This window comes from Cervus elaphus, chromosome 1, assembly GCF_910594005.1.
Source record: "Cervus elaphus chromosome 1, mCerEla1.1, whole genome shotgun sequence".
NCBI classification, from domain to species: domain Eukaryota; kingdom Metazoa; phylum Chordata; class Mammalia; order Artiodactyla; family Cervidae; genus Cervus; species Cervus elaphus.
In genome coordinates, this window is record NC_057815.1 from 45,157,826 (window position 1) to 45,185,103 (window position 27,278).

A 27,278-nucleotide genomic window follows, 5' to 3' on the forward strand; every position below is an offset into this window, starting at 1 on the left:
GCACAGAAAATCAAAACATTCATATTTGATACTAGAGTGTGTCATGTAGTTTTCTCTCTCTTATTTTTCTACAGCAGCAATTTGCCTAATGAGGTTTTTGCTCAGATTAATATTAAAGTAAGTTTGTATGCCTCAAGCACACACTGACTGTTGGAGCAAGGCCTCACCAGAGCATGCCAGAAGCCAACCTGGGGTTTGACATTTGGCACATAGAGGCCCCAGATGGATAATCAAGTTTTAAAAATTCAGCATCGATATATTCAAGGAGGTTGGGTGCATGTCCAGGATATTTGCATGTTGACTAACATCGTCTGACGCCTCGTTATTCATGAAGCACTTCCACATAACAATCTCTGGTTTACTACAGCAACCCCCCTGAGGCAGACAGTAGAATTCTCGTTTCACACAGAAGGATTCTGAGGTCAGTGATGGCCAGTGGTGCAGGGGAAAGAAGAAAGAGGGTGAAGTGATGGGAGTGGCACAGAACCCAGATTTTCAGTCTATCTTTATGGTATAGTAGGTATGTTTCCTTGTGTCAAGGACATGTGTTAGGTGATCTTTCAAGATCCTTTCTAATCTGATGATACTATCTATGATCCCATATAGTGTCCTGAACCAGCCAGAGCATCTAAGGCTCCCTTGAAAATTTGAGTCAGTGAGATTTCCCTGGTGGTCCAGTAGTTAAGAATCCGCTTGCCCATGCAGGAGACACAGGTTCGATCCCTGGTCTGGAAACTAAGATCCCATATAGCTCAGGGCAACTAAGCCCATGAGCTGCAACTACTGAGCCTGCAGGCCACAGCTGGAGAGTAGCCCCAACTCGCCACAACTAAAGAAAGCCCACATGCAACAACCAAGTGCCCGTGTGCCGCAACCAGGGCCATCAAAAACAGGTAAAGAAATAAGTACGTTTTTAGAAAATATGAGTTAATTATTTTTCCCTGCGATGTCCTGCTCCATCTTTGAATGACAAATGTAAAAGTTTGATGCTTTGTTCTTTTTCTCTTCTTAACCCTTGACAAGAATTGTCTCTCTAAAGAAAAGTAAAAAAAAAAAAAGCAAACAGTGATTAAATTTAAAAATGAGCAAGAAGAAAATGTCAACATTAAATTAACACCTGGCATTTTTTTCTGGATGTATTAGTCTTTTTTCAAGAAGGTCTGTTTCATCTCAGAAAGACTGTCTAGGAAAATGGAGAATAATACTTAGTAAACCAATGAATCATTTCTAATACTGCTTAATACTCTGTTATAAGAAAATAGAAAATGAATAAAGTTCTATTCCTTAAAACTAAGTAACCTGATAGCCCATATAATGGAAGTATGATTCTCTGGATGTACAATCATGTTAATATTAGTTATTTATAGAGTGCTCCTCTCTCAAGAAGCTCAAGGATTTTATCAATGTTACTATAGTAATTCTCACATCCCCACTTCATGCTGACTGTGGTGTTACACTTTCTGGAAGAAGAAAACAGCACCCAGAGAAGCAGAATGGTTCACCTAAGATCACTCAGAAAGTCAAGGTCAGGACCAGGTTTAGAACTTAGGTCTTCTTGTGCCAGATTCCCAATCAGCAAAGTGAAAATAGATACACCAGCATCTGGATTATAAAGGCAACAACCCCATCTGGGTGTTTTAAGTGAAGAGGAATTAATTGCTTACTTCTTTTTTCCTCTTGGAGTCAGAGGTGGGAAGTGCATCCTAAACCAAAATATCAAGACAATCCACTGCAGACACACTGAGGGAGTTATCCATGGGTTCCTGGGGTGGACCAAGAATCACCTCCTTCTGCTTCTTCCAGAAGGATTCATGGAGACTGCATCTGTCTTACCTGTTTCTTCAGCCCTAAGGAGTGTTTTATTGACCACTGATAACAATTGGTAGTGGAAAGAAACCTCTGTATGAATGGCCATTTAGTTCTACAGACTGGCAAGACCACATGGAGGACAGGATGAGCCTTTGTCATTGGTTCTGCTGGAGAGGGAAGAGTTCTGCTGGAGGAAGAGAAGGAAGAGCACTGATGTCACAAGTCTGTATGTCAGGAAATGGTGATGAGGGTGCCCAGCCCTCACACAAATACAGAAGAGCCTGCTGCAAATCTGAGCCACTCTGTCTTGACTTCTCTGGGAAGGCTGAGGTGGAACTGAGTTCCAAAGCTTGCAATTACCAGCTTCTAAGAGCCAGCCTTCCAGAAGAGAGCCTGGTATTACCCTAATCACTTCCCGGGGGAGCCCTGGGGAAACCCTCATGATTCATGTATCAGTTCAGTTCAGTTCAGTTGCTTAGTCGTGTCTGACTCTTTGCGACCTCGTGAGTTGCAGCACGCCAGGCCTCCCTGTCCATCACCAACTCCCGGAGTCCACCCAAACCCATGTCCATTGAGTCAGTGATGCCATCCAACCATCTCATCCTCTGTCGTCCCCTTCTCCTCCTGCCCTCAATCCTTCCCAGCATCAAGGTCTTTTCCAATGAGTCAGCTCTTCACATCAGGTGGCCAAAGTATTGGAGTTTCAGCTTCAGCATCAGTCCTTCCAATGAACACCCAGGACTGATCTCCTTTAGGATGGACTGGTTGGATCTTTGCAGTCCAAGGGACTCTCAAGAGTCTTCTGCAACACCACAGGTCAAAGGCATCAATTCTTTGGTGCTCAGCTTTCTTTATAGTCCAACTCTCACATCCATACATGACCACTGGAAAAACCACAGCCTTGACTAGACGGACCTTTGTTGGCAAAGTAATGTCTCTGCTTTTTAATATGCTATCTAGGTTGGTCATAACTTTCTTTCCAAAGAGTAAGCGTCTTTTAATTTCATTGCTGCAGTCACCATCTGCACTGATTTTGGAGCCCAGAAAAATAAAGTCAGCCACTATTCCCACTGTTTCCCCATCTATTTGCCATGAAGTGATGGGACCAGATGCCATGATCTTAGTTTTCTGAATGTTGAGCTTTAAGCCAACTTTTTCACTCTCCTCTTTCACTTTCATCAAGAGGCTCTTTAGTTCTTCTTCACTTTCTGCCATAAGGGTGCTATCATCTGCATATCTGAGGTTATTGATATTTCTCCCGGCAATCTTGATTCCAGCTTGTGCTTCCTCCAGCCCAGCATTTCTCAAGATGTACTCTGCATATAAGTTAAATAAGCAGAGTGACAATATATAGCCTTGACGTACTCCTTTTCCTATTTGGAACCAGTCTGTTGTTCCATGTCCAGTTCTAACTGTTGCTTCCTGACCTGCATACAGGTTTCTCAGGAGGCAGGTCAGGTGGTCTGGTATGGCCATCTCTTTCAGAATTTTCCACAGTTTATTGTGATCCACACAGTCAAAGGCTTTGGCATAGTCAATAAAGCAGAAATAGATGTTTTTCTGGAACTCTCTTGCTTTTTCAATGATCCAGCAGATGTTGGCAATTTGATCTCTGGTTCCTCTGCCTTTTCTAAAACCATTCATGTATTATAACCCACAAAAACTCTAGGAGTTACAGAAAGGGAATGTGGCAAGATGGAATTCTCCCTCCAAGCATCTTTAGCATGTGCTACTACGGGGCAGAAAATTGGATTTCTTGTCCATGAGGGAGGACTGTAAAAGGAAGTTCTCTCTTTGGTCACACACCACCTCCCCCACCTCTCTCACACATGGCTACCATCAGACAGTTGTTGTTCAGTGGCAAAGTCATGTCCGATTCTTTGCGACCCCGTGGACTGTAGCCCGCCAGGCTCCTCTGTCCATGGGATTTCCCAGTCTAGAGTACTGGAGGGGGTTGCCATGCCCTCCTCCAGGGGATCTTTCCCATGCAGGGATCAACCCTGCATCTCCTGCATTGGCAGGTGGATTCTTTACCTTTGAGCCACCAGGGAAGCCCATTAGACAGAGGGGGAGCCAACACTTGTATAGCACTTACCATGTGTTAAAACAATGCATGAGGGAGGTTTTATGATTACTCCATGTTACAGAAGAAGACATGGAGACCTAGAGAGCTTACGTAACTTGCCCAGGGTCCCATTATTGTATATGGTACAGCCAGGATTCAGTCCTGGGCAGGCTGACTCCAGAGTCTGCGTGTTAATTCATTACCTGTCCTGCACTACCTGGCCCTGATGTCCTTATGCATTTGGCTCCAGACTCTGGGCAAGCAATTACTTTCTTACTATAATGTCATTCCTTCCAGTAAATGTGGAATGAAGTGTCAGTGAGTTTATGGATTTTTTTAAGGATAAGAGGAATTTTCACCAGGCAAGAGGAGATTAGTTCCACTCTGTAACTCTGTGAACAGCTCTACTGCTGACATTCAAAGGGCCTTGCCACTCAGGGATCGTAGTCATTTGGTGACCAGCCCCGTCTCGCTCACCATCCGACGGCATCCATGATGCTGGCTCTGATGTGGTCAGTCTGAAACACAATACAAAAATCAAGGAACCAGTTTCCACTTTGGTGCCATCTAATTTGCAGCCCCATTTACAGGGCTTGGCCTGTCCTAGACATTTGGGGCATAGACTCTGTATCACCAATTATCTACTTCAAAGTGGTTGTCTTCACCAGAAGGAGCAGGCCCAAAGTGTAGTCAACAGAGACATGTATAAATCAATAAGAGAGCCCCCCTAAAGGATGGTTCATTGTTGGTCACTCACTCAGTCATGTCCGATTCTTTTCTACCCCATGGACTGCAGCACACCAGGCTTCCCTGTCCATCACCAACTCCCAGAGCTTGCTCAAACTCATGTCCATTGAATTGGTGATGCCATCCAACCATCTCATCCTCTGTTGCCCCGTTCTCCTGCCTTCAATCTTTCCCAACATCAGGGTCTTTTCCAATGAGTCAGTTCTTCGCATCAGGTAGCCAAAGTACTGGAGTTTCCGCTTCAGCATCAGTCCTTCCAATGAATATTCAGGGTTGATTTCCTTTAGGATTGACTGGGTTGATCTCCTTACTGACCACGGTACTCTCAAGAGTCTTAAATGATGATGAGTATAAATAAATAATGTTTAGAGTACTTTAAGGGGGTGCAATCAAGTAGGCTGGGATTCTGTTGGCATTGGGGAGAAGGCGTGGGATTAATTAGGGAGTTTATTGAAGCAAATTGTAAAGATAAAACAGAGAGGAAGATGCGGTACAGCTGCCTTTTGAAAGAAGGAGAGCACGGTATCCCTATGGCACAGCTTGACAAATGAGCACCAGAGAAATTGAAACCATCACCAGTGATGTGAGCACGGCACTTAACCTCCCTGGGTCCCATTTCCTCCATCTGTCAATATGGAGTACTGAGTACTGAAATCCAAAGAACATAGTGAAGCATTTTGAGTTCTTCTGAAGAAAAGCATCACCATCATATATCCATATATCCGTTGGGTTAAGGAAAACCTGTTATTAGGAAGAAATGTCAGTGGCATGTGACACCTGATCTACCCCCCAGCACCAGTAACTCAGATGTCTGTTGGGAAGGAAGCAATCAAAAGCATCCACATAGAAAAAAACAGGAGGCGTTCAGAGCCTTGCAAGGAACATACTTCTCTTTGGCATCATAAAAACAGCTTGGGCTTAGTCCAAGCCTAGTCTGTGCAAGCCCAGACCCACATCTCAAATGACTGCCCATTCCTTGCTCTTCTGGTTGGCGTCAGTCAATCACACGTGGAATCAGATGTTGCCTTGCCAGTGTGACTGATATGTTTCCAGGGGAGCTCTGTTTATGTCTTGATCCTTGTTTGTGTGATGCTCTGTGTTTTATAACTTAAGTCTCCAGGAATTTTTCCCATGGCTGTGCATCATTTCTTATCACCCATAACCAAATATGGCAGCTTTAAATAGTGCTGTCATTTTCCTCAATTTCATTCGTTGTGATATAATCAGGTATAGATTTCTGACATTGAGCATCTAATGGGGTTTCAGATTCAGAGAGCAACAATGAAAGAATTTTTTTCTCCTGGATATCTCTTAGTTGGGAGACACAGAGTGAAGTAGTCATGAGTGACAGGTGTAGAATTCATGTACATTTGCCCAGAGAAGTTCCAGGGGATAGAAGGACCCCAGGAATGGCCCAAGCTAGTGATTATCTGCAGCAGGTGTGTAGACATAATGGGCATCTTCATCCCCTCTGGACTCAGTCTGTATCTTCCCGCATCTGCACTGGCTCTTAGGATGATGATGAAGGCATGGTTAGTCCCGTGATGGACACGGGAATGACTAACGGAGGACTCCAATTCTGCTGTATTGAGTCCTTCTTCCTGTTAGACAATTTACATAGTGATAGGACCATACATACTCAAATGGTCTTCTCCCTATTTCTCTCCTGTTCCCCTGGTCACTGGGCTTTGTCCCTCAAGCTGTTTTATTTTCCCAGTCACCTGAGTGTTCCCTGCAGCTCAACATGAACACACATGAGGCAAAGAAATTGCAGTTGGTATCAGAGGGCAGTTCCCTGGTCTAAGCCACATTAGGAGAGAAATCCAATTTCAGACAGACAACCCCAGGGGTCACTGTCACACTGATGAAGGACTTCAAGATCCAGGAACCAGTGCCCCACTAGCAGAGGGTAAGCTTTGACTTCTTCACTCTGTACCCTCTGGACTGTGTCCTCAGTGGGAGAGTAAAATTATACTCCCAAGTGCTTTGGGAATTTGTCTATTGGTTCACTGGGAAGGGATGGAGAACTCACCAGAAGAGCAGTTGAAAATTACCCACGATTGGGGTTTGTGCAAATAGAACAGGGCCTTGCAGCATTGTCTCCCCTGCTCCTTAGATGCTGCCTTGGGAGCAGCTGTTGTTACCTGCAGTTTCTCAGCATGATCTCATGGTCTGGATGGATCTCATGTCCTTGGATAACAAAAGCCCAGAAAGCTGACTGAGATTAGCTCAGTATTGGCATAGATAGCTCCCCGTGTTGTCTCTGGGAACCCCAGTGCAAAATGACATATCTTGATATTGACAGCAGGTTGTGCCATGACTGATATGTCCTTGAACTTGAAAGTTTACCTGTTCATCTCACCCCTGAGGTTAATACTGGTTTTCTACCCTATCCATGGACTTCCTAGCTTCCTGGAATCATAAAAATCATATCATTTTCGATTTAGAATGGTCTTTAGGGAACATTTGTTCCAGTGGTTTCATAGTAAGTGGAAGAAGCAAGCCTGGTTCAAGACCTGGGCAGCAGTGGGAGCTGCAGAGAGGGACCCTGTCTTGAGTGAACGGCCACCACTCAGCTCCAGCTGGTTGAGAATTAGGCCCAACATGGCCAGATCATCCATTTTTTAAGCCAGAAATCTGGATTTTTCTGTGAAACGTCCTAGTCACTTAACGTTGACAGCTTATCAAAATGAGTAAGCACTACAAGTTAACAAACAAGTGGTCTGTGGGCTGCAGGTCACCAGGGTATCACCTTTGATCTAGATCAGCTCCAGTGGAGCCTGGAGAGGGGTGTGCACTTCCTGAGACCACACTGCTAAAGACCGGGAGCAGATTCTGAAATTTCTTCCTTCTCATTCCATCTCACTTTCCTGCAGAAAGTGCCCCCCGCCAGAGTGTGGTCCCCAGCTTTCTGGCTGGTTCCTGGCTCCATCCTTTGGTTCCCATGACTGCCTGACCTAGGGACAGCCATATTTTTCCGCTGCATCCTGGGCTTTGTGTCAGCAAGCATGCATTTGAGTCCCAGTTCTTCCACTGATGAGCCGTGGACAGATCTCTTGAATGCCCTAGGGCTTTGCTTTTTTTCCTAATACAATGAAAATAAGAATCTGGGTGCTTCACAGCACCCTGTTTGAGGTTTACATGAGAAGGTCTCCCTGTATGTGAGATCACCCTGCAACCCAAAATCCAAGGATGCCTGTCGAATTAGCATCCTCATAAGAAAGACGTGCGTGGCAGAGAGGGGGCTACATGTCCTCAGACATCAACAGCTCAAAGGTGCTTCAGAGCCCATCTACGCTCCCCCTGGAGGACATGGGGACACATATAAGGGTCACTGAGGGCTGTTCTGTTGCCCAGCACAGACCCTCCTTCATCCTAGGAAGTGATGAGGCCCTGGGCCATTCTTTAGTTTCATCAACTGAGATAAGGGCTGTGTAGATGGGTTTCAGAGCAGACCCCTCTACGCCTTCAGCCCCTGTGTCGTTTAAACCAATCACCCATAACCCCAGGCAGTCCAGTCTGGAGCCATTCCCAGCTCACCAACCCCTCTGCCCTCCCCTGCCCAAGGGCTGTGCTGACTGAATGCATACATGGATCTCGTTTCTGTCTCCATTTCCAGGGACGCAGACCCGGCTATTTCTCCTTCCTGGACCCATTTTCTCCAGGCGTCTGGCTCTTCATGCTTCTAGCCTATCTGGCCGTCAGCTGCGTCCTCTTCCTCGTGGCTCGGTACTGGCTTCTCCCCGTCGCTGTCCTCACACCGCCACCTCGTGTCCACCTCTGGGAACTGCACGGGCGTGGGTGGGGAGCAGGAGGGGGCGGGTGGAGAAGCCCTTGGTGCCAAACCAGAGGAATGGGAGACGGACTCAGGACCCGAGCCACTCGGCCGGCTGTCAGCCGGGCACTGCCCGTCCATCCATCTACGTGCCCATCCCCTGATACGCGCAACACAGGCAGGCGAGCTTGTCCGAATTTGTGTCCCTTACCTCTTACCCCTCTTGCTTCCCGGTCTCCAGCCCCCTGCTTTGGGAGAGAGAGGTGGGGAGGAAGGTGGTGGGAAGATTACCCTGATTAAGTGCCCTGCCCTGCCGTTGGCTGCCCTGGCATCTGTCCTCGCCAGGACCTGCCACAAAGTGCTGAGTGACAGGAAACAGAGCCTGCAAGTCCGGAGTGGGGAACTGGCAGCCTCGGTGACACAGGCGAGGGAGACGGCCTCCTCTGCAGAGGGCCTGGCGCTTCCCCAGCCTGGGTCTGTCTGTGAAAACACAGCTGCCCTGTTGAATGGAGACCGTGCAGGGTGGCTGGCAGCAGCAGGGCAGGATGGAAAGCAGCATTGGCAAGCAGCGCTGAGTTGAGACACATGGTCCAGATCAGGGGTTGGGGAGGACAAGAAACCCATCTCCCTAGACGAGAGAGTGTCCCTGAGCCCAGGAAGAAGCCAAGGAGCATCCCAGGAGGATGCACAGAGGGGTCGTTTCTCTCTGAGGCTCTAAGTTGGGCTTCAGGAGAGCCCACTTACTATCCAGAGGCAGAGCCAGCTCCCGTGATTCAGGTCACTCATGCAGATCCCTGCTTCCTGCTCAGAGCTCAACTGATCACCTCAGAGGAGCCAAGACCCACTCAGAGTGAGAGTCTAGGGGGCTGACAGTGGCTCTGGTCCGGCCGTCCGCTCTCCTCTGCCTCGGGGCTACAGGGGCAGCGCTGGCCTATTCTGTAGTGAACAGTCCACCTCTGTGGGGTGGGGTCTTCCGCAGAAGCACAGCTATTCATTGCTCAAGGGGAGCCTGTGCTCCTTCCAGCTAGAAGATGGAACTCCCAGGAGGGAGGTGATGTGTGTATAATTATGGGTGATTTGCATCATTGTACAGAGGAGACCAGGCTTCCCTAGTGTCTCAGATGGTAAAGAATCCTCTGCTTGCAATGCAGGAGACCCAGGTTCGATCCCTGAATCAGGAAGATCCCCTGGAAAAGGAAATCACTACCAACTCCAGTATTCTTGCCTGGAAAATCCCATGGGCAGAGAAGCTTGGTGGGCTGTGTCCGTGGGCTCTCAAAGAGTCAGACATGACCAAACACGCACACCCGCACCAGGAACCAACACGACAGTGTAAAGCAATTTCTCCCCAATTAAAAATAAATTTTAAAAAATGAAAATGGAGCCCCAAGGACCTTTGGAGTACAAACCCCTGGGGCAGTTCCCAGCCTGCCCAAGAGGCATGGCATCACCCACTCCACGCCTCTTCCAGTGGAGATCAAAGCCATGACCCCTGAGGTCCAGCCAGAGGGGGAAAGGCCTTGCTTACAACCTGGTCATCATCACAGTCTGCTGCACGTGCCCCTTGGGTGCCCCTACCCCCCTTGGGCCTGTAGCCGTGGCCGCTGTCACGTACCTGTTGTCGGTGTCGACTGGCGAGGCGCGGGAGCTGGCACGCCATCTGACACGTCCCCTCTGCACTTCGCTGGGCTGTCTGCGGCTGCTCACAGGAAGCTGTCTGCCTGAGTCTCGGCTCCGCTGCCCTGCAATTCACTCTTGTCCCCTTTGATTGAGCCCCTGTGTGGAGAAGGTCATGGTTCTCAGGTGACCTCGGGGGCCTGGAAGTGGTATTAGGGTATGGCTATCAGATACATACACACACACACACACACACACACACACACACACACAAGACTGCTTCACCCTGCCTGCCACAGCCTGAAGCTTTTCAATCAGCCCTGGGGGCTTAAACAGCCCCTCTCTCCTGCCATCCACATTCACACACACACACTGCCCCCCAGGATCCAGAATTAACAAAAAGATTAACCAGAAAATTGTACTAGAGGTCTGATCATACATCATATATATCATGCAAGGTGTGTATACACACACACACACACACACACACAGATACACAGGCCACTTGATATGAAGAGCTAGTTCATTGGAAAAGACCCTGATTCTGGGCAAGATTGAAGGCTGGAGGAGAAGGGGACAACAGAGGATGAGTTGGTTGGATGTTGTCACTGATTCAATGGACATGAATTTGAGCAAACTCCAGGAGACAGTGAAGGACAGAGGAGCCTGGCATGTGCAGTCCAACGTGGACTTAGCGATTGAACAACAACAGCAAAATACATATAATATCCTATATAAGTAATATCTGAGGGTAGGGTAATCGGGCCCAAGGCAATGGCTTTCAAACTGGGTTCCCCGGGACGTGGAGGCTCCTGGTAGGCACGGACATGTGGAGGGGCGGTGAAGAGGCTAGGTGTACAGAGCTCTGTGGCCTCAGCTCGTCTTCATTCAGACCAGCTCCACTTTTCTCTCTCATATATTGTACTTCTGGGTAAGATTTTAGAGGGGAAAAGATGTTTGAAAACCACTGCTCTATAACAGCCGTTCCCAAGCCAGCTGATACCAGAGTCATACAGGGAGCTTTAAAAAAACTTGAATGTCTAAGTCAGATCATCTCAGAATCTCTAGGGATGAGGCCCCAGGAATCTGTAGTTCTGAAGCTCACATCTAACCACCCTTAGGCTTGGGAACCACTGGGGTGAAGCCCCACGAGTATGATCCCACCCCACTACCCCTGGAAGGAAGGAGGACGCGTGGGGGCAGGGGCCAGAGACGGCACACTGGCCTTGTAGTCAGGAACAAGCAGCAGCGAAGGAAATGTGAACCAGCCCTGCAGCACCGCACGTGCAGACTAGGCTGAAGGGACAGGAAGGCCGGGGGAGATGATGACATCGCGTGAACACGCAGCCCTGCCCTTCTTGTCATACATCCAGATGCGTCTCTCACATCGGAGCTGGAAGGCTTTGTGTGGGAGGCAGTCTGCAGAAGAGGAGGGAGGGCGTGTGTCTGGTGGGCAGGAAGATAGGGCATCAGAGACATCAGAGGTACTGCTGAGAGAGAGGCCAGCGTGAGGCTGCGAGGGACCATCGAAGGAGCCTGTGTGCCTTGTCAACCCCATGTGCCCATCACACTCGTCCAGGGAGCCCTGAAACATGCTGAGGCCCAGGCCGTACCTGGACAAATAAAGTCAGAACCTCTGGGCATGCAATCCAGGTGTTGGCATTTTTTAAAAAGCTCCCGGGTGAGTCTGAAACACAGACAGGGTTGAGAACCAGGGCTGGAGGGAACCACTGGGTCCAGTGGTTTGCGAAGTGTGCTCCCTGGACCAGTGGCATCCCCTTCCCCCTGGAACCTTCAGATTCGTAGGCCTCACCCAGACTTAGCGAATCAGACACTTCAGGGCTGGGGCCCAGCAATCCGTGTTTTCACAAGCCTTCTTGGTGATTATGTCAGTTACATTTTGAAAATTTCCGCTCTGGGTTGGGAGTTTTCAATCCACGGCTCTGTGGGGCCCTAGGGTTCTCTCTGTGGTCACTTCGGGGGACCAAAAAAAGACAGGACAAGCAATTCCCAGCCATCTACCTCTGTGACTTATTTTGAAAAAATTAAGATGTTTCTTTGATTAAAGAAAGTTCCGAAACTGCCAACATAGTCCAACAGAAGGGAGCTGGCTTGCCCAAGGCCACAGGCAGCTACCAAGGTCCAGGGGTCAGGCCAGAAGAAGAGCAGCCCCATGCCCCCAGCACCCCTTGTTCGTGCCCACGCTCCACGGCGCTGATCTGTGCTCCTTTCTCCCACAGGCTGACCCCCTACGAGTGGTACAGCCCCCACCCGTGTGCCCAGGGCCGGTGCAGTCTCCTTGTGAATCAGTACTCCCTGGGCAACAGCCTCTGGTTTCCAGTCGGGGGCTTCATGCAGCAGGGCTCCACCATCGCCCCGCGCGCCTTATCCACCCGCTGCGTCAGTGGCGTCTGGTAAGATCCTGGGGTCCTCAGATGAGCCCTGATCTGGCTTCCAGCCGGCAGGAACCTCAGCTCCGCCCTCGGACAGCCTCTGCCAGCTCAGAGGGCTGGTGGGGTGGGGGGAGGGGCAGTGGGGGGTGCAGTTTAGCCAAGACACAAAAGGAGACCCGGTGAGAAAATGCCTTGAAAGCCCACAGCAAGGCAGTTACAACTTCCTGACCTGAGAATGACTGGCATTTGAGAGGCAGGGCCTGAGAAGTCATGTGCAAATTTGTGCAAATGTGCACAGTGTGTAGCAGGAAGTCCCTGCCCTCCCCCCACCAACCCCAAGTCACATCACTCCCCCTCCAGCAGCTTTCTGGAGCTCTGTCCCTCTGCTCCTGCCTCTGGGCCTGCCAGATGTGTCCACCTCAGCAGGTGTAGAAAAATGCAAGCTCTTAGTGGCTCAGAGTTGGACGGGACCTCAGGATCTAAGTTGACAGCAGGGTCCACAGGGCGGTTGGCCAGCTCCTTCTCCTCTTGGATCAGGCAGGGCAAAAGGAAGAGGGTGAAATGATTCAAAGTGTGGGAAAGTTCCCTGAAAAGTTGGAAGTGCCACATAAATGTTTGAACTGATCATTGCTATTAGACCATTCATTTTGGGGGGAAATGAAATATCAATGTAGCCTTGAGAGGCAAGTTCTCCATCCTCACTTAAAAACCCACCATCAGGCTTGGTGTCACAGCTTTTAGGACTTACAGCCTTCATTCTCTCCCCTCCTTCTCAGCCTGTGTAAGCCAGAGGAAAGGGGAAGGGATGAGGATGCTGGGGATGGTGGAGCATCTGGACAGTTACCTGGGAGTCACTGGACTGGGGCTGATCCTAGCAGGTGGAAACACAGCTGGGACTGATAAGTGACAAATACAGTAGGATGTAAATGACTGGGGCAGGATGCTCACCCATTATCACATCGAGCCCAGGAGTCACTGAGCTAATCACCATGGGGAGCCAGGCCTCACGTTCCCCGGCAGAAAGGAGACCTTGGCAGGCACAGTCGCAGAACTCTCTGAAAAATCCAGGAAATCTGGGCAGAAACCCGGAGATGAGACGTCAGCTATAGATTTTGATCCCTTCCTACCTGGACTTTTCCTTCCAAAGGGGCATGTTACCATGTGCCTCCAAGTGGGGCTCCGTTGCCTGCTCCCTTAACCTGTCAGCTCGTGCCTCCAGCAATTCCCTCCCCTAGGGGACATCTGCCCTGGTGCCGAGGGGACCACCTGTCCTGCAGGCTGTTGACTCAGCCCACTGGCTCAGAAGGGCTTTAAATAGCTGGCCCCAGGTGGCTCAGTTACCCTGCTCCAGAGCGTGTGTGGGAGGGAGGCTCGGCCCTCCCCAGCCTGACCCAGGGGTGTTGGTGCGCCCCTGTGCCTCTTGGAGCTCTTGGCTATGAAATCACAGCCTCAGTTTGTTGGCTCCCTGGAGAGTGGGAGGTCAGAGGACCCGGCCTTCGTGGCCTACCGTGGCATCCTCATCCAGAGCAAGTGACAGAAAATGCCGTGTCTCTAACAAGAATGCCAACTTCACAATAAAATGCCCGTTTGGCACAGGAGCAAGGCTCTGTTGGCCCCTCTGGAGGGAGCTTGGGTGTAATTTGCTTTCTCAGCAGAGGCGATGGGCTTGCACTGAGCTACTTAGGCTCTCGGAACTGTCCCCTGTGACTGGTGGCATAAACAGCCACATGGCTGTCCAGGGCAGAACAGATGCCAGAGTGTAGCTGTGTGGTTGAGGGAACCCTCCAGCCAGCTCTGAGGTCATGTCCATACCCAGGGCTCATTAACCCACAGCAGTGGGTCAGAGCAACTTCCAAATGCTCACCTCCACCTGGGGACCACTCACCACCACCCCCAGCCTCCTCTGGGGGAGGCTCATGAGAAACAACTTACAAGAGGGTATAAGAACTCTGGCAGGAGCAGGAAAGCCAATTTGAGGATGGAGGGACTCTTGGCCCTTACAGGTCACCAGTAGGGAAGGTAGACAAATGATTTTCATCCCATTTGTGATGAAATGGGACAGTCTCTACTCGTCTCTGTATCTCACGCTCGTCTCATCCTTTACAGATAGTTAGTCACTAATGACATGTTATCTGATCTGATCCAAGACAGATAAACCAGGCATTATTAGGGTGTTTAGTCGCTAAGTCATGTCCAACTCTTTGCGACCCCATGGACTGTGGCCTGCCAGTCTCCTCTGTCCATGGGATTCTCCAGGCAAGAATACTGGAGTGGGTTGCCATTTCCTCCTCCAGGGGATCTTCCTGAACCAGGGATCAAACCTTAGTATCTTGCATCTCCTGCACTGGCAGGTGGATTCTTTACCACTGTGCCTCCCGGGAAACACAAAGCAGGCATTGTTATCCCCCATTTATTAGACAAGCAAACGACCTCAGAGGAGCTGTGTAGCTTTCCCCCAAGGTCTCACAGGTGGAATTAGACAATGCCAGAACTAAAACCAGATCTCTTACTAGTGGTCTGGGGTGTGGATCTGGTGGGCTGGCATGTGGATGTGCCCATCAAGTTGATGGGTGCACCTGTCCTTTCACTCCTGGAAGAAAGTGCACAGGCCAAGGGGGTAATGGGACTTCCTGCTCTTGCAAACCCACCTGCAAGCTTCCCTGGCGCAGCCCGTGGCAAACACTGTGCCTTCGTTGGCAATGTCTTCGTAATGAATTGAAGCCTCATTAATTCAGACTCCACTGATTCAGAACTTGGCGATTCGCCAGCCTCAGTTGTGCTTACATATATCTTTGAACCCCAATAAACAAATGGATTAGAAAGCAGATCCATACTGCTGACCAGATGGTAGAAGTCCTGTTTAACCTACTTAAGTGAACAAACTGGTTTTAATGACTTTAGCATGTGTGCCGCCTGAGTTGCAGAGCTATTCTAATTTTAAATGAGTTCGATCTACCCAGTGCAACAACCTTCCATTTTGAAATAGCATGACCTTTGTAAGAGTGTTTTATAATTCCAACTTCTCAGCGGCTCAAAGGTGCTTGTCATCAGTTTGTCTTGAAGAGCTCCTGCTCTGACGATTTGTAGAACTGGTTTTAGAATACGAATTTCTCCATGTGTTACTTGGCCATGTGACTTTGCTTCTCTGAGCCTCGGTTTCCTCCCCTGTAAAGTCAGAATAAGAATTTCACCTCCCTGAGTTGTCGGGAGTACAGGAGCTGGAGGGTGCGGCTCTCTGTGGGTGCTCAGTACATGGAGATGCTCCTCTGAAGGTCAGCTGCACCGTGAGGGGCAGGGGGTGGGGGAGGTGTCCCAGCTGTAGCTCTGAACGGAGCCCCCAGAGCTGACACCCTTAGCTCTTTCACTAGCTCGTTGCTCACTGTCTCCCAAGCTGTTTCATGTTCATGGACACACTTCTTTTGAGTAGCAACCCAATAATCACCTCCTTTAGGAAATAAGAGAAAGAGAGCCATGGTCTTCTTTGAGGCAACCCTCCCGAGCACTGTTCATTTCTGTTGACATCATACGCCCTGCCTCCTCTCTCCTCCGCAGCTAAGTTGAGGGCTCTTTCAGAAGAAGAGGGCCACCTGCCCTTGCCCATGTCACAGCAGGACTGGAGATGGGGGCTAAGACTCCTGGGGGCACCCGGGCAATGATGACTTCCTGGTCTTTTCCTGCATAGGTGGGCATTCACGCTGATCATCATCTCATCCTACACGGCCAACCTGGCAGCCTTCCTGACTGTGCAGCGCATGGACGTGCCCATTGAGTCTGTGGATGACCTGGCTGACCAGACTGCCATTGAGTATGGCACGATTCATGGAGGCTCCAGCATGACCTTCTTCCAAGTAAACCCATATGGTTGCTCACCAGCATCGGGAGTTGGGCAGGATAAAGTTGAGATGTTTGTCGGCTGGAGATAAAAACATCTCTCCTCATCTCATCCTCCCTTTTGAACACCTAGTTTGGAGGTCCTCATGGGGCTCATTTTCCCCCCTGCTCCCCAAAATATCCCTGAAACCAGGTCCCCAGAGCATTGGGTTAATGTCAGCCTTGTCCCTGAGTGTTGATCGTGAATGATTACTGCTCCTTAAGATGCTTTTAGTGATCAAAATTTTTTTAATTGCAGTAGTTTCATATTTATTTTAATAAGCATTAGAAAAAATATGTGGTGAAGCTCACCTATACTTTTACTTATATTACTGCGTAGGATGAAGCTAATGCATACTTTAAAAATTTTCCTGTAGGCTAAAAAAATTTTTTTTGTAGGCTTTTTATTAGTAGTACTTAGACAAAGCAAGATTGGAGTAATACACTAATGAATGAAGTGTAAGGAACTTTAGATTAAGCTGAACTGGTTTCACTGATCCTAGACTATATAGATCTCAGATGGGGACCGTTTTGGCTTCTCTGAGTTTCCTTTGCAAGGCCCAGGAGCGGATCCTGCCACAGTGCATGTTAGCTGGCCAACCAGAGCTGGGCTAGACACATAAATAGTTTGTGTTGGCTTCAGGATCTCTAGGGAAGCAGATTTCCCTGGAGTCTGTGAGTGTCTAAGCAGCCTATGACCCAAGAAGTTCATTTTCACATGAAAAAAGTCCAAGGCCTTCAGTTTTCTGTTTTCCGTACATGTCTCAGAGCTGCTGGCACAGGGACCATGAAGGCATCATGCAGACATAGGGTTTGGATAGTCCCCCAGAAATCTCTATCTCCTTCTTGTTTGTACCTGAGAAGCCAGTACCAAGAATCACATTGGATATGTGATTGATGGACTGGTTCAGAGTTGATAGAAAAGGGCTGGCATTCTTCCTTTGGATGATGTCTCTTAGAAGTCCAGAATGAACCTGAGCTTGCTACCTCCAGGAAGGACGGTGGAGGATGCAGCCAGAATACCCATTCTCACTTTGGTCAGCGTGTGGAGGTTGGCAATGGAAGACCTCTTGAGGGTGCATGGGGCTGATGCAATGATCAAACCAGTAGGCAGAGTTTGCAGCACCTTCAGATCCTGTTCCTTCTCTGTCTTTCTGTGTGTGCGTGCACGTTTAGTCGCTCAGTCGTGTCTGACTCTTTGCAACCCCATGGACTGTAGCCTGCCAGGCTCCTCTGTCTATGGGATTCTTCAGGCAAGAATACTGGAGTGGGCTGCCATTCCCTTCTCCAGGGGCTGTCTTTCTGTTAAAGGTATCAGAATCACAGCCCTCTCCTCCTGCCATTGAGCAGCAGCAGCTGAGAGATGAAAGGGAACAGGTTCCTGAATGCAAGGAGGGGACTGAGTAGTGGAAGGACCAGGATTTGGGGGACCACTTGGATGCTCTCCCTTTCCAGACCACTGTCTCCTTTCACTACCTTCAACCTGCTTCCTTGTGTTCTTTTCCCAGAATTCCCGCTACCAGACCTACCAGCGCATGTGGAATTACATGTATTCCAAGCAGCCGAGTGTGTTCGTGAAGAGCACGGAGGAGGGGATCGCCAGGGTGTTGAATTCCAACTACGCCTTCCTTCTGGAGTCCACCATGAATGAGTACTATCGGCAGCGAAACTGCAACCTCACTCAGATTGGGGGCCTGCTGGACACCAAGGGCTATGGGATTGGCATGCCAGTCGGTATGCAGGAGAGGATCAGCCTCTTCGGGTAGCTCCACCCAGGCAGGCTCAGGGCAGCTCAGACCACTGAAGGCAGCCTTCACGTCAGCAGCCCGTTTCTAGAACCAATTTCTCAGTGACTTGACGTGGGCATTCTCAAGGGTTTTTTGTTTTTTAAAAAAAGCAAACCCTCATACTTCACGTCATCAGGGATCAGTTCTCAGTCCTTAGTTACTGAAGGGTTAATTGATTAGATTTTTATAATTTTGTTTATTTATTTTTGGCTGTGCTGGGTCTTCAGTGCTGCTCAGGCTTTGCTGTAGTCGCGGCGAGCAGGAGCTACTCTCTAATGGCCGTGTGTGGGCTCCTCACTGCGGTGGCTTCTCTTGTCATGGAGCAGAAAGTGTAGGGCACACAGGCTCCAGTAGTTGCAACAAGTGGGATCTTCCCAGGTCAGGGATAGAACCTGTGTCTCCTGCATTGGCAGATAGAATCTTTGCCACTAAGCTGCCAGGGAAGCCCTTGTTAGTTATTAATTGCATGATTACTAAAGGGCACTCAGATGCCCCTGGTGGATTCTTTAGGCCTTCTGTTCTCTCCCCTTCTGCTTCCTGTTCTTTGACCATTTCTCTGCTGGCTGACATCTCTTCTAGTGGTGGAAGGGAGATGGTAGGACTCAAGTGAATTAATTTTGCTATTAGTGTCCGTGGTGAAAGGTGTAATATGAAAGGGGACTGATGTGATTGGAGGAGATGGCTTTCAAATCATCTGTGGCTCTCATGGATCTGTCTACTCTGAGTCAGCGTAGATAGCTGAGAGTGAGCAGGAGTGCTCTGATGTAGCTCTGATGAGGCTAGAGAAGCTTGGCTTCCAGAAAGGTATCCCAGCTATGCCTTCTAAAGGCAATGCCTGCGTTAGGCCTTCCCTTGCTGATGGCTCCTTCACCAGAAGGTGAGGGGGAGCATGTTAACTGCCCACCATGGTTGTGGCGGAAGTCTGGAAATGTCTCCCAAGTGTCTTCAGACACATACCCTTCTCCCAACACCATGGAGAGTCATGTGGCACAGGGCTGACTTCAGACAAGGTTGTCCTGTGTGAGGCAGCAGGGAAAGAAGCAGGAATGGAGGAAATCAAATCATGTGGGGAAATTGATATACAGTACATGCATCTTTGCTATGATCTTGCACAATTCTTCTCTCTCTTTTCTTTTAAGTATAGTTGATTTACAGTGGCATGTTAGTTTCAGGTGTATAGCAGAGTGATTCAGTAGACTTATATATATTTTCCAGACTCTCTCCCTTTATAGGTTATTAAAAAATATTGAGTAGAGTTCCATGTGCTATACAGTAGGTCCTTGCTGGTTATCTATTTTATATATAGTAGTGTTACACCCCTTCTCTGGATCATTACATAACTCAGAACTCTATAAATTACAGGGCTCACTTATACCAGTGTCTTATGAAGAGCATGGCTTTGAGGCAGGCATATCTGGAAATGCACCCTGCTTCCTGACTGCAGGACCTTGGACAAGTGATTTAAGTCTTGAGTCTCAGTTATTTCATTTTAAGGGGAAAGTTGCTCAGTCATGTCCAACTCTTTGTGACCCCATGGACTATAACCTGCCAGGCTCCTCTGTCTATGGAATTCTCCAAGCAAAAATACATGAGTGGGTTGCCATTCTCTTCTCCATGGGATCTTCCCAATCTAGGGATCGAACCCAGGTCTCCTGCATTGCAGGTGGATTCTTTACCGTCTGAGCCACCAGGGAAGCCCATCTCATTTTAAAACCAGGTTTCTAATACCTAACTCAAAGGGTTATTTTGAAGGTTGAACCTAATCATCTGGTCTCACCATGGTATCTCATCACACAGCCTGTTTGGGGGAACATTAGACCCTCCTCATCTTTTCCATCATTCCCTCTGTTACTTGATCAAAGAAGATGACTTCTTCAAGACTGCTCAGGAACCAAGCTCAGGCACATAGGCAGGAATATGAGTTACTCTCTTTCTGACACTAGTAGTTCTATAAACCAGAAGCCTCACTCAGGGCACCTGCATACTCTCTACTTAGCATCATATTTCATTGATTCCATTAATATTACAGATCGTGGGCCCCTTTGAGAAATTTACTGGTTGACATTTTGTTTCAAGATGGTGGAGTGAACCACAAAATGAACCTAAGGTGCACCTTGATAATACTCTAGCAATTTAACATATTTAACTGAAATGTCAAGTGTTTCGAAAGTTTTCCTAGAGAAAAACCTATAGAGAGTTGACATGAAGCTGACTGACTCTAGAAATTCTCATCGATAACCAATGAAAAGGGGAGGGAAATGCATTGGTTCTGTGTCTGAAGTGATGCTGTTTCTGCTTGTGTTACTTTAATCTTATTCCACCTGCAAGATAGATGTGGTCCTTGCCATCCCAGAGGGTAGAACTGAGATTCAGGGTTGATAAGTTACTTGTCCAAGGTCACAGAATAGGTGGAGAGAGAAACTGGGCTTGAGCCTAGGGTGCCTGTCTCAAATCTAACATTTCACCTCCCAGACCATGTTGACAAAAGGGTACCCAGCTCGACAGGGCAAGATAGATGGGGAGAGTGAACTATGAGCTAGCCCACGTTCTCAGATCAGGCTGGGAAGAGCACTTCAGAGTCGACTGATAAGACAGTATTTAGGTCCGAAAGACAAGCATGTGTGTCCTTCTTAAGTGAGAGGTAAGTGCGTAAACAAATAAGCAATGTGATTGGACCCAGGAAAGGGAAACAGAACAAGGAATGAGATGGGTAGGTAGTTTAGGAGCTAAGTAGGCAAACACGGAGTAAGCAGAATAATCCTTTGCTGGGACCCTTGGTGTGCTATAGAGATTGGGGCGAAGATGCCTTGAAAACTGCTCGAAATGCCTGGTCAGGTGGATACTACTTTATAAACCTGGAATGTTCATTAGTCTAACCATCAAACACCATCTGTTAGTTCAAGTAGCCATTCACTTCAGATGTGTGTTAAGTACCTGCTATATGTGAGGTGCTGTTGACATTCACCGAGTTTGCGTTCAGTGCTGCAGGCTTGGGGTTTGAATGCCCAAACATAGTTGTGTCCATAGCAGGGAAGTTTCTATCTCTGGAGTCATGGGCTGTCAGAGTCCTAAGCGATCTGGGAACTGATCTGATTCCTTACTTGTCAAAGGGCAGTCCATGGCCCAGCGGGAGGGCACTACCTTGGAGCTTGTTAGAAATGCACTCTCAGCCGCCACCCCAGACCCACTGAATCGGAGTCTGCAGGGTCGGCAAAATCCCCAGGGGATTCCAATGTGCGTTGAAAGTTTGAGTGCAGTCATCTATTTGTTCCAACTCCTGCCTGTATCCTTCACCTGAGCCCTTTCCCCCGGACCATCTGCCCGCAGCAGGCCTTCACAGAGCTTAGACAAGAACCTGGGTAGCTTAGTTGCTTTCCAGCCTCTTGGCAGCTTTTTCTTAATGATTTCAGACCTCAGCCTGGGCTGGGGCATTGAGCTTTCCATGGTTTCGTTTAAGCCTGTTTCTGTGATTAAATCTAAATTCTGGAACCAGAGCTCCTTGACGGTATTCCATTTGAAAGTTTAAAAAAGAATTGCACTCAACTAAGCCTTCGGTTTGAGGAGGTGGGGGGAGCGATGTAAACAGGTGGTGGACAAGGTCAGGGTTCTGGGGCACCCAGCGGGCAGCTGTGACGGTTGGGGATGCCCCAGAAGGGTTCTCCACACAGATAGAGAAGAGGGGGCTTCCCCCTTGCTCTGGATGGCTCTTCTCTTGTTGGTGGCTGCTCCTGGTAAACAGTTGTTGGGTGTAAGGTAGTGAGAGTTACAAATGGCAGAGAAACTAATATAAATAAAGTAGAAAGTAGGCAGCTGATGGACAGCGAGGTTTGTGTCACAGAAGATGTCCCTCCTTGGCCTCCGGAGGCAGGTGGATGGGGAGCTTTTGCAACCAGTTCACCGCATGCCAGTGGGCAGCTGGGTTCACCCAGGTAGAATACAGTGGTGCCTGGATGGGGAGGTGGGAGGCGCAGCTGTCTGTCACTTGACCCACAGTGGGGTCTTGGCCGTGGGCTGGGCATGCCAGTCAGCGTGGAGAGAAGGGAAGTAGAAATACCTGGTGCCCCACCTAGAGCCAGAACGCAGTCCTCTCCATGGAGAGTCCCAGCCTGAGCACAGTGGAGAGCCGTGCTCCTGTGGGGACCCCAGCCCCTTGCCTCCTGCGCTACATGGGCAGGGTGGGCGGCGGGGAGGTTGAGGCCTGGCCAGGGAGCAGAGAGATGCAGACGGGGCACTCACATCCTGTGTTTTGGGCTCCCCTGTGACCCCCAGGCTCCGTCTTTCGGGACGAGTTTGATCTGGCCATTCTCCAGCTGCAGGAGAACAACCGCCTGGAAATCCTGAAGCGCAAGTGGTGGGAAGGGGGCAAGTGCCCCAAGGAGGAGGATCACAGAGCCAAAGGTAAGGGCGGCCCGGGCCCCCCTCCTGCCTGGGAGACCAGAGCTGTTTGTCTCTGGCTTCCAAATCCCAGGTTATTAGAGGTTGAAAACTAGCCTTGAAAGGAGCCCAGAGCCAGGCTGGGATTGGCTAGGGTCAGCCCTGTCTGCAGGTCTCAGCTCCCTGTAGGGTATCCACTCCCACCTGCTCCCAAGTCCTAGAGATGCTAACCCTGCCTCGTCTCTTGAGTCCAACCCCCTCTGCGCCAGCACCACCTCTTCCACTGTGGCCTGTGTCCCTGGCACTCCACAACCACACAATTACAACAGCCGGGCTTCATTTTCCCATTTTTGCCCCTCTTCAATGTTCTCTCCGGGGCTTCCCAGTGGCCCTAGTGGTAAAGAACCCACCTGCCTGTGCAGGTTAGATGTAAGAGACTCAGGTTCAATCCCTGGGTCAGGAAGATCCCCTGGAGGAGGGCATGGCACCCTACTCCAGTACTCTTGCCTGGAGGATCCCATGGACAGAGGAGACTGGGGGGCTACGGTCCATAGGGTCACAGAGTCAGACACAACTGAAGCGACTTAGCACACTCACACACACAGTGTTCTCTCCACCAGGAGCCTTAAAAAGGTAATTCTCTTTAAGACGCACATAAGGTTGCAGCCTTGGGGGCTTCCCTGGCGATTCAATGGTTAAGACTCTGCCCTTTCACTGCAGGGAGAGTGGGTTCGATCCCTGGTCAAGGAAGTTCCTCATGCTGTGAGGTGCAGCCAAAGGGGAAGAAAAGAGATTGCAGCTTTGGCCTGGACAAACCTTCCAATGGTTCCCATCTCACTCAGAATAAAACTCAAGCTTTCTATGACTCCCGACCCTACCTGATCTCTTCCCCCGTTTTCTTCCTGCTCCCCAAGCCTGCTCCTTCAGAAGCTCCCTCAGAGGGGCCATCAAGTCCCCACCCTGCACACCTCTCCCCCTCCTCTTAACCGCTTTATTTCTCTCTTCAGGCTTTATCACTACCTGATATTATTATTTTCTATTAATCCGTTTACTTTCTGCCTCTTCTAGAACATAAGTTCCATGAGGGCAGAGTTTGTCTTCCTCACAGGGCTGTCGACTGGGCCTGGCACATGGATATTGTATTGCATGAATGAATGAATGAATGTTAAATCCAGCTGGATAGAGAGCAGTCACTGACTCCCGTGAAGTTGAGGCGGGGCTTCCCCTGTGACTCAGCAGTCAAGAATCTGCCTGCAAAGCAGGTGTCACAGGAGACATGAGTTCAATCCCTGGGTCAGGAAGATCCCCTGGAGGGTGGTAACCCACTCCAGTGTTCTTGCCTGGAGAATCCCCTGGACAGAGGAGCCTGCCAGGCTACGGTCCATAGGGTCGCAAATAGTTAGACATGACTGAAACCACTTAGCTTGCATGCATGAGGGTCCTGAACACGTAGCATTTTCTGTCAGGGGAATATACACCCTGGCTTACCCAGGACAATCTCGGAGTACATATCTGCTGTAGGTCAGTTAATGCCTGTTAGTTATTTTTAGAATGCCCTTTCATTCTCCAAATGTCCTGGTTTGAGCAATAAATCATCTGGTCACCCCAGTGATCTACTGCAGCCTTGCTAAAATATGCAGCGAGTTTACCTATACACGCTGTCCCCCGGGGAGGCAGCAGAGGAGTAAAATGGATGATCCTTGTGCTTCCTTCTTGGCTCAGCGTGAGCGATTATCCAGGATGAGACAGTGAGGGAGTGACTTTGTGTTCCTAAGTGTCTCCGTGTGCGTCTTGATCCTTCAAAGAGCGGGCTCAGGAATACAGGGGCAGCCCTTAGTCATTTAGAATACAGTCTTTTTTTTGGCCGCCCCGTGCAGCATGCAGGATCTTAGTTCCCTAACCAGGGATCAAACCAGTGCCCCCTGCAGTGGAAACATGGAATCGTAACCACTGGACCACTAGGGAAGTCCTGATCTAGAGTAATTTAAAATGGAAACAGAGAGGTGGACCTGGGACCCTGAGTTAAACAGGAGAAATGTCCAGGTTTCTGTCACCCTAAAAGCCCCTGATCCTCCTCCAGCCCTCTCCCCCCCACAGTGGGTTGGGTGCCTTCTGTGACTTTGGACTGAGCACTCAGCATGCTGCGTTGCATCTCTTGGTGTCCTCTGCCTGGTCCATGGCACCTTAGAGTGGACCTGTCTCCTCGGCTTCCATGTCCCTGGCCTCCCCTGCAGAGACTGACACATAGCAGGCACTCAGTGAAGTCTGTGGGGTGTGTGATTGAAGCCACTGACTGATAGCTGTCAGAAGACAGGCTCGCGGTCCCCCTGGGCCACACGAAGGTGTTAAACGACACTGCTGTGATGGTTTCCTGGGTAGCCTTCACGCCCAGAGCTCTCCACTCCGTAGAGTTGTCCCTGACTCTGACAGCTGACTAGACATATGTGGGGAGGCAGGGAGGCTGTAGATGAGGGAGGTTGATCAAAACAGGGGTGGCCAAGAGCAAGGGCTCAGAGAAGTGCAGGGACCCCACCAGCTCTGGCTGCTCCAAGCCTCCCTCCTCTTCTCCTTCTCGCTGGTGGTGAGGTCCCCTGCTTTCCTTCCCTTTGTAAACCTGATCCTGTTTGATCTTTTGGAGCCTGGTTCCCCTCGAGACTCACTACTGAGTTATCCCAACTCTCCAGTTTCCCCTTTCATCCCTGACAACTGAACCCAGCCCCTGGCCGTTGCCCTTTGTTCACTTAGTACTTGTTTGTGTTTATTTTCACCAGTAATCGATAGAGGAACATTTGGAGGGCAGCAGATTGGCAAGGACATGATGATGACTCAGGAGCTGGGACCTTATGGTTTTCCCTCAGGGACCCCAATTTAGATCGTCTCTCTCCCATTCACGATTTCACCCAAATTCCACTGGAATCCCCCCACTGCCCAAGAACGGGGCTTATCAAACCTTCACCCCCCTGCACACCTGTCTATTCTGCCTACAGCCGCTGTGTTGGTTCTCTCCCCTGAGGCAGTGTGCACAGGGTTCAAAATCATGGATAGTGAGTCAAGTGGACTCTGCTCCATAGATGGCCTTGTTATTTACACTGTGAAATGTCTTTAAGCCTTAGTTTCCTTCTCTGGAAAACAGAGCTAAAAGTAATAATGACCCTCCTTGGGCTATTGCAGAGATCGAATGAGATAAATCATCTTAAATGCTTAGCATGGCACCTGGTTCAAAGGAAATGAGAAGTGATTTTATTCTAAATTTTTTATCTAAATAAGCAATTGAGGTCTGAATAGTGTCCACAAGTACATCTATCTGTCCACCCTGTATTCCTCCAGGCTACATAGCTCTTCTAAGGTCAACACATAGGACATTAATGTTTTCTGTTAATAGTTGTTCCCTATGGACTATGAAAACCTTAAGGACAGGGTCTCTGTCATATGTATTTTTCTATCCCAGTGACCAGCATATCGTTTAACCTTTCATCAGTACTTGATGAAAGGAATGGAAAGGAATGAATGAATCAGCCATCATCTCAAGGACCTGCAGACTGGTCCTACTTCCTGTCTGTTTTCCTCCAGACAGCCCTGACATCCAGGCCGTGGATGGAAAGTGTTTACCGAGCCCCTACTGCCTCCAACAAACAGTGGAGACTGCTGTGTATCAGGCGCTGTGCTGGGCTCTGAAAGTATGAAAAGCAATGAGACGTGTCCTTAAGAGGCTCAGCACCTAGAGAGAGGCGCAGATCTTCACTGTAACAGTCACAATGCACAGATGCTTTCATAGAACTTGACAGAAGGTATTATGAAGCCCCGGGGCAATACTTCTGAGCAATATTCAGGGAAGGTTTACAGAGACATGGGGCCTGGACCATGAAACATCATTAGGAGTTACAGCTTTGTTTATGTATTTTTATTTCATTTATTTATTTTGGCTCTGCTGGGTCTTCACTACTGCACGGGCTTTTCTCTAGTTCTTGTGTGGGGGCTTCTCGTTGCAGTGGCTTCTCTTGTTGCAGAGCACAGTCTCTGGGGCACATGGGCTTCAGCAGTTGCAGCTCCTGGGCTCTAGAGCACAGGCTCAGCAGAGATTGAACCCAAGTTACCTGCATTCATAGGCAGATTCTTTACCACTGGGCCACCAGGGAAGCCCCAGGAAGTCACAGCTTTAGGAAGATTATGGAGCACAGCCGTCATACTCAGAAATTGGTTTCAAAAAGCAGGGTGAGGTTGGAGTTAAGAGGACATTGAAAACTGGGTGAAGGCACGTGGACAGCAAACCTGTGTGTCCCAAACTTTCCCATGGAAGAAATGAACAGCAGAGAAGACTGTGTGTGTACTCTTGGGGGGTCTGGGGACACAATCACAAACGTCTCAAACAGCCCAACATGTTTGGAATATCCTGAAAGTCTTCTGTTCTGTCCTAAAAACACGTGTGAATGTTGCATCTGACAACCGAATATAAGCATGTTTATGTAATGGAAAAACCCTTTTCTGGCCTAAACCCTGGGTAAAATCATGTCCTGGGAAGATGTCCTAGGAATACCCCAGGGCTCTACACACACCTTGGCACACCAAGAGCATGCTGGACTGAGTTGGTGACGTTGGTGGCAGACCTCAAAGGTTCTGGCACGAGATGTGGCTTCAAGAAAGCAGGTGTTGTGGATGGAGTTCTGAGTTGTCAGTGGCATTCCTGGTCCCAGGGGACAGTCATTGCCTTGGGAGGAACAGAGAGGCGATATTGCCTTTAAGTTCTAAAAGAAGTTGTTCCAACTCAGCAGACACAATGTTCTTAGAAGTCAAGGTGTTTGATTTGCTAAAAAGTATTTTGGAATACAGAAGGCCAGTACCTG

General features: G+C 49.2%; 1 protein-coding gene across 2 annotated transcripts in view; it reads left to right on the forward strand.

Moving 5' to 3' along the window:
• The window catches only part of GRIK4 (glutamate ionotropic receptor kainate type subunit 4), a 485,478-nt gene that overhangs the window by 443,282 nt on the left and 14,918 nt on the right, over positions 1–27,278 (forward strand). For both annotated transcript variants that reach the window (XM_043901237.1, XM_043901238.1), the window contains exons 14-18: positions 8,241–8,350; positions 12,254–12,427; positions 16,089–16,254; positions 17,785–18,010; positions 22,333–22,461. In XM_043901237.1, coding sequence (XP_043757172.1) covers positions 8,241–8,350; positions 12,254–12,427; positions 16,089–16,254; positions 17,785–18,010; positions 22,333–22,461 — 805 coding nt within the window. The remainder of the gene's footprint in view (positions 1–8,240; positions 8,351–12,253; positions 12,428–16,088; positions 16,255–17,784; positions 18,011–22,332; positions 22,462–27,278) is intronic.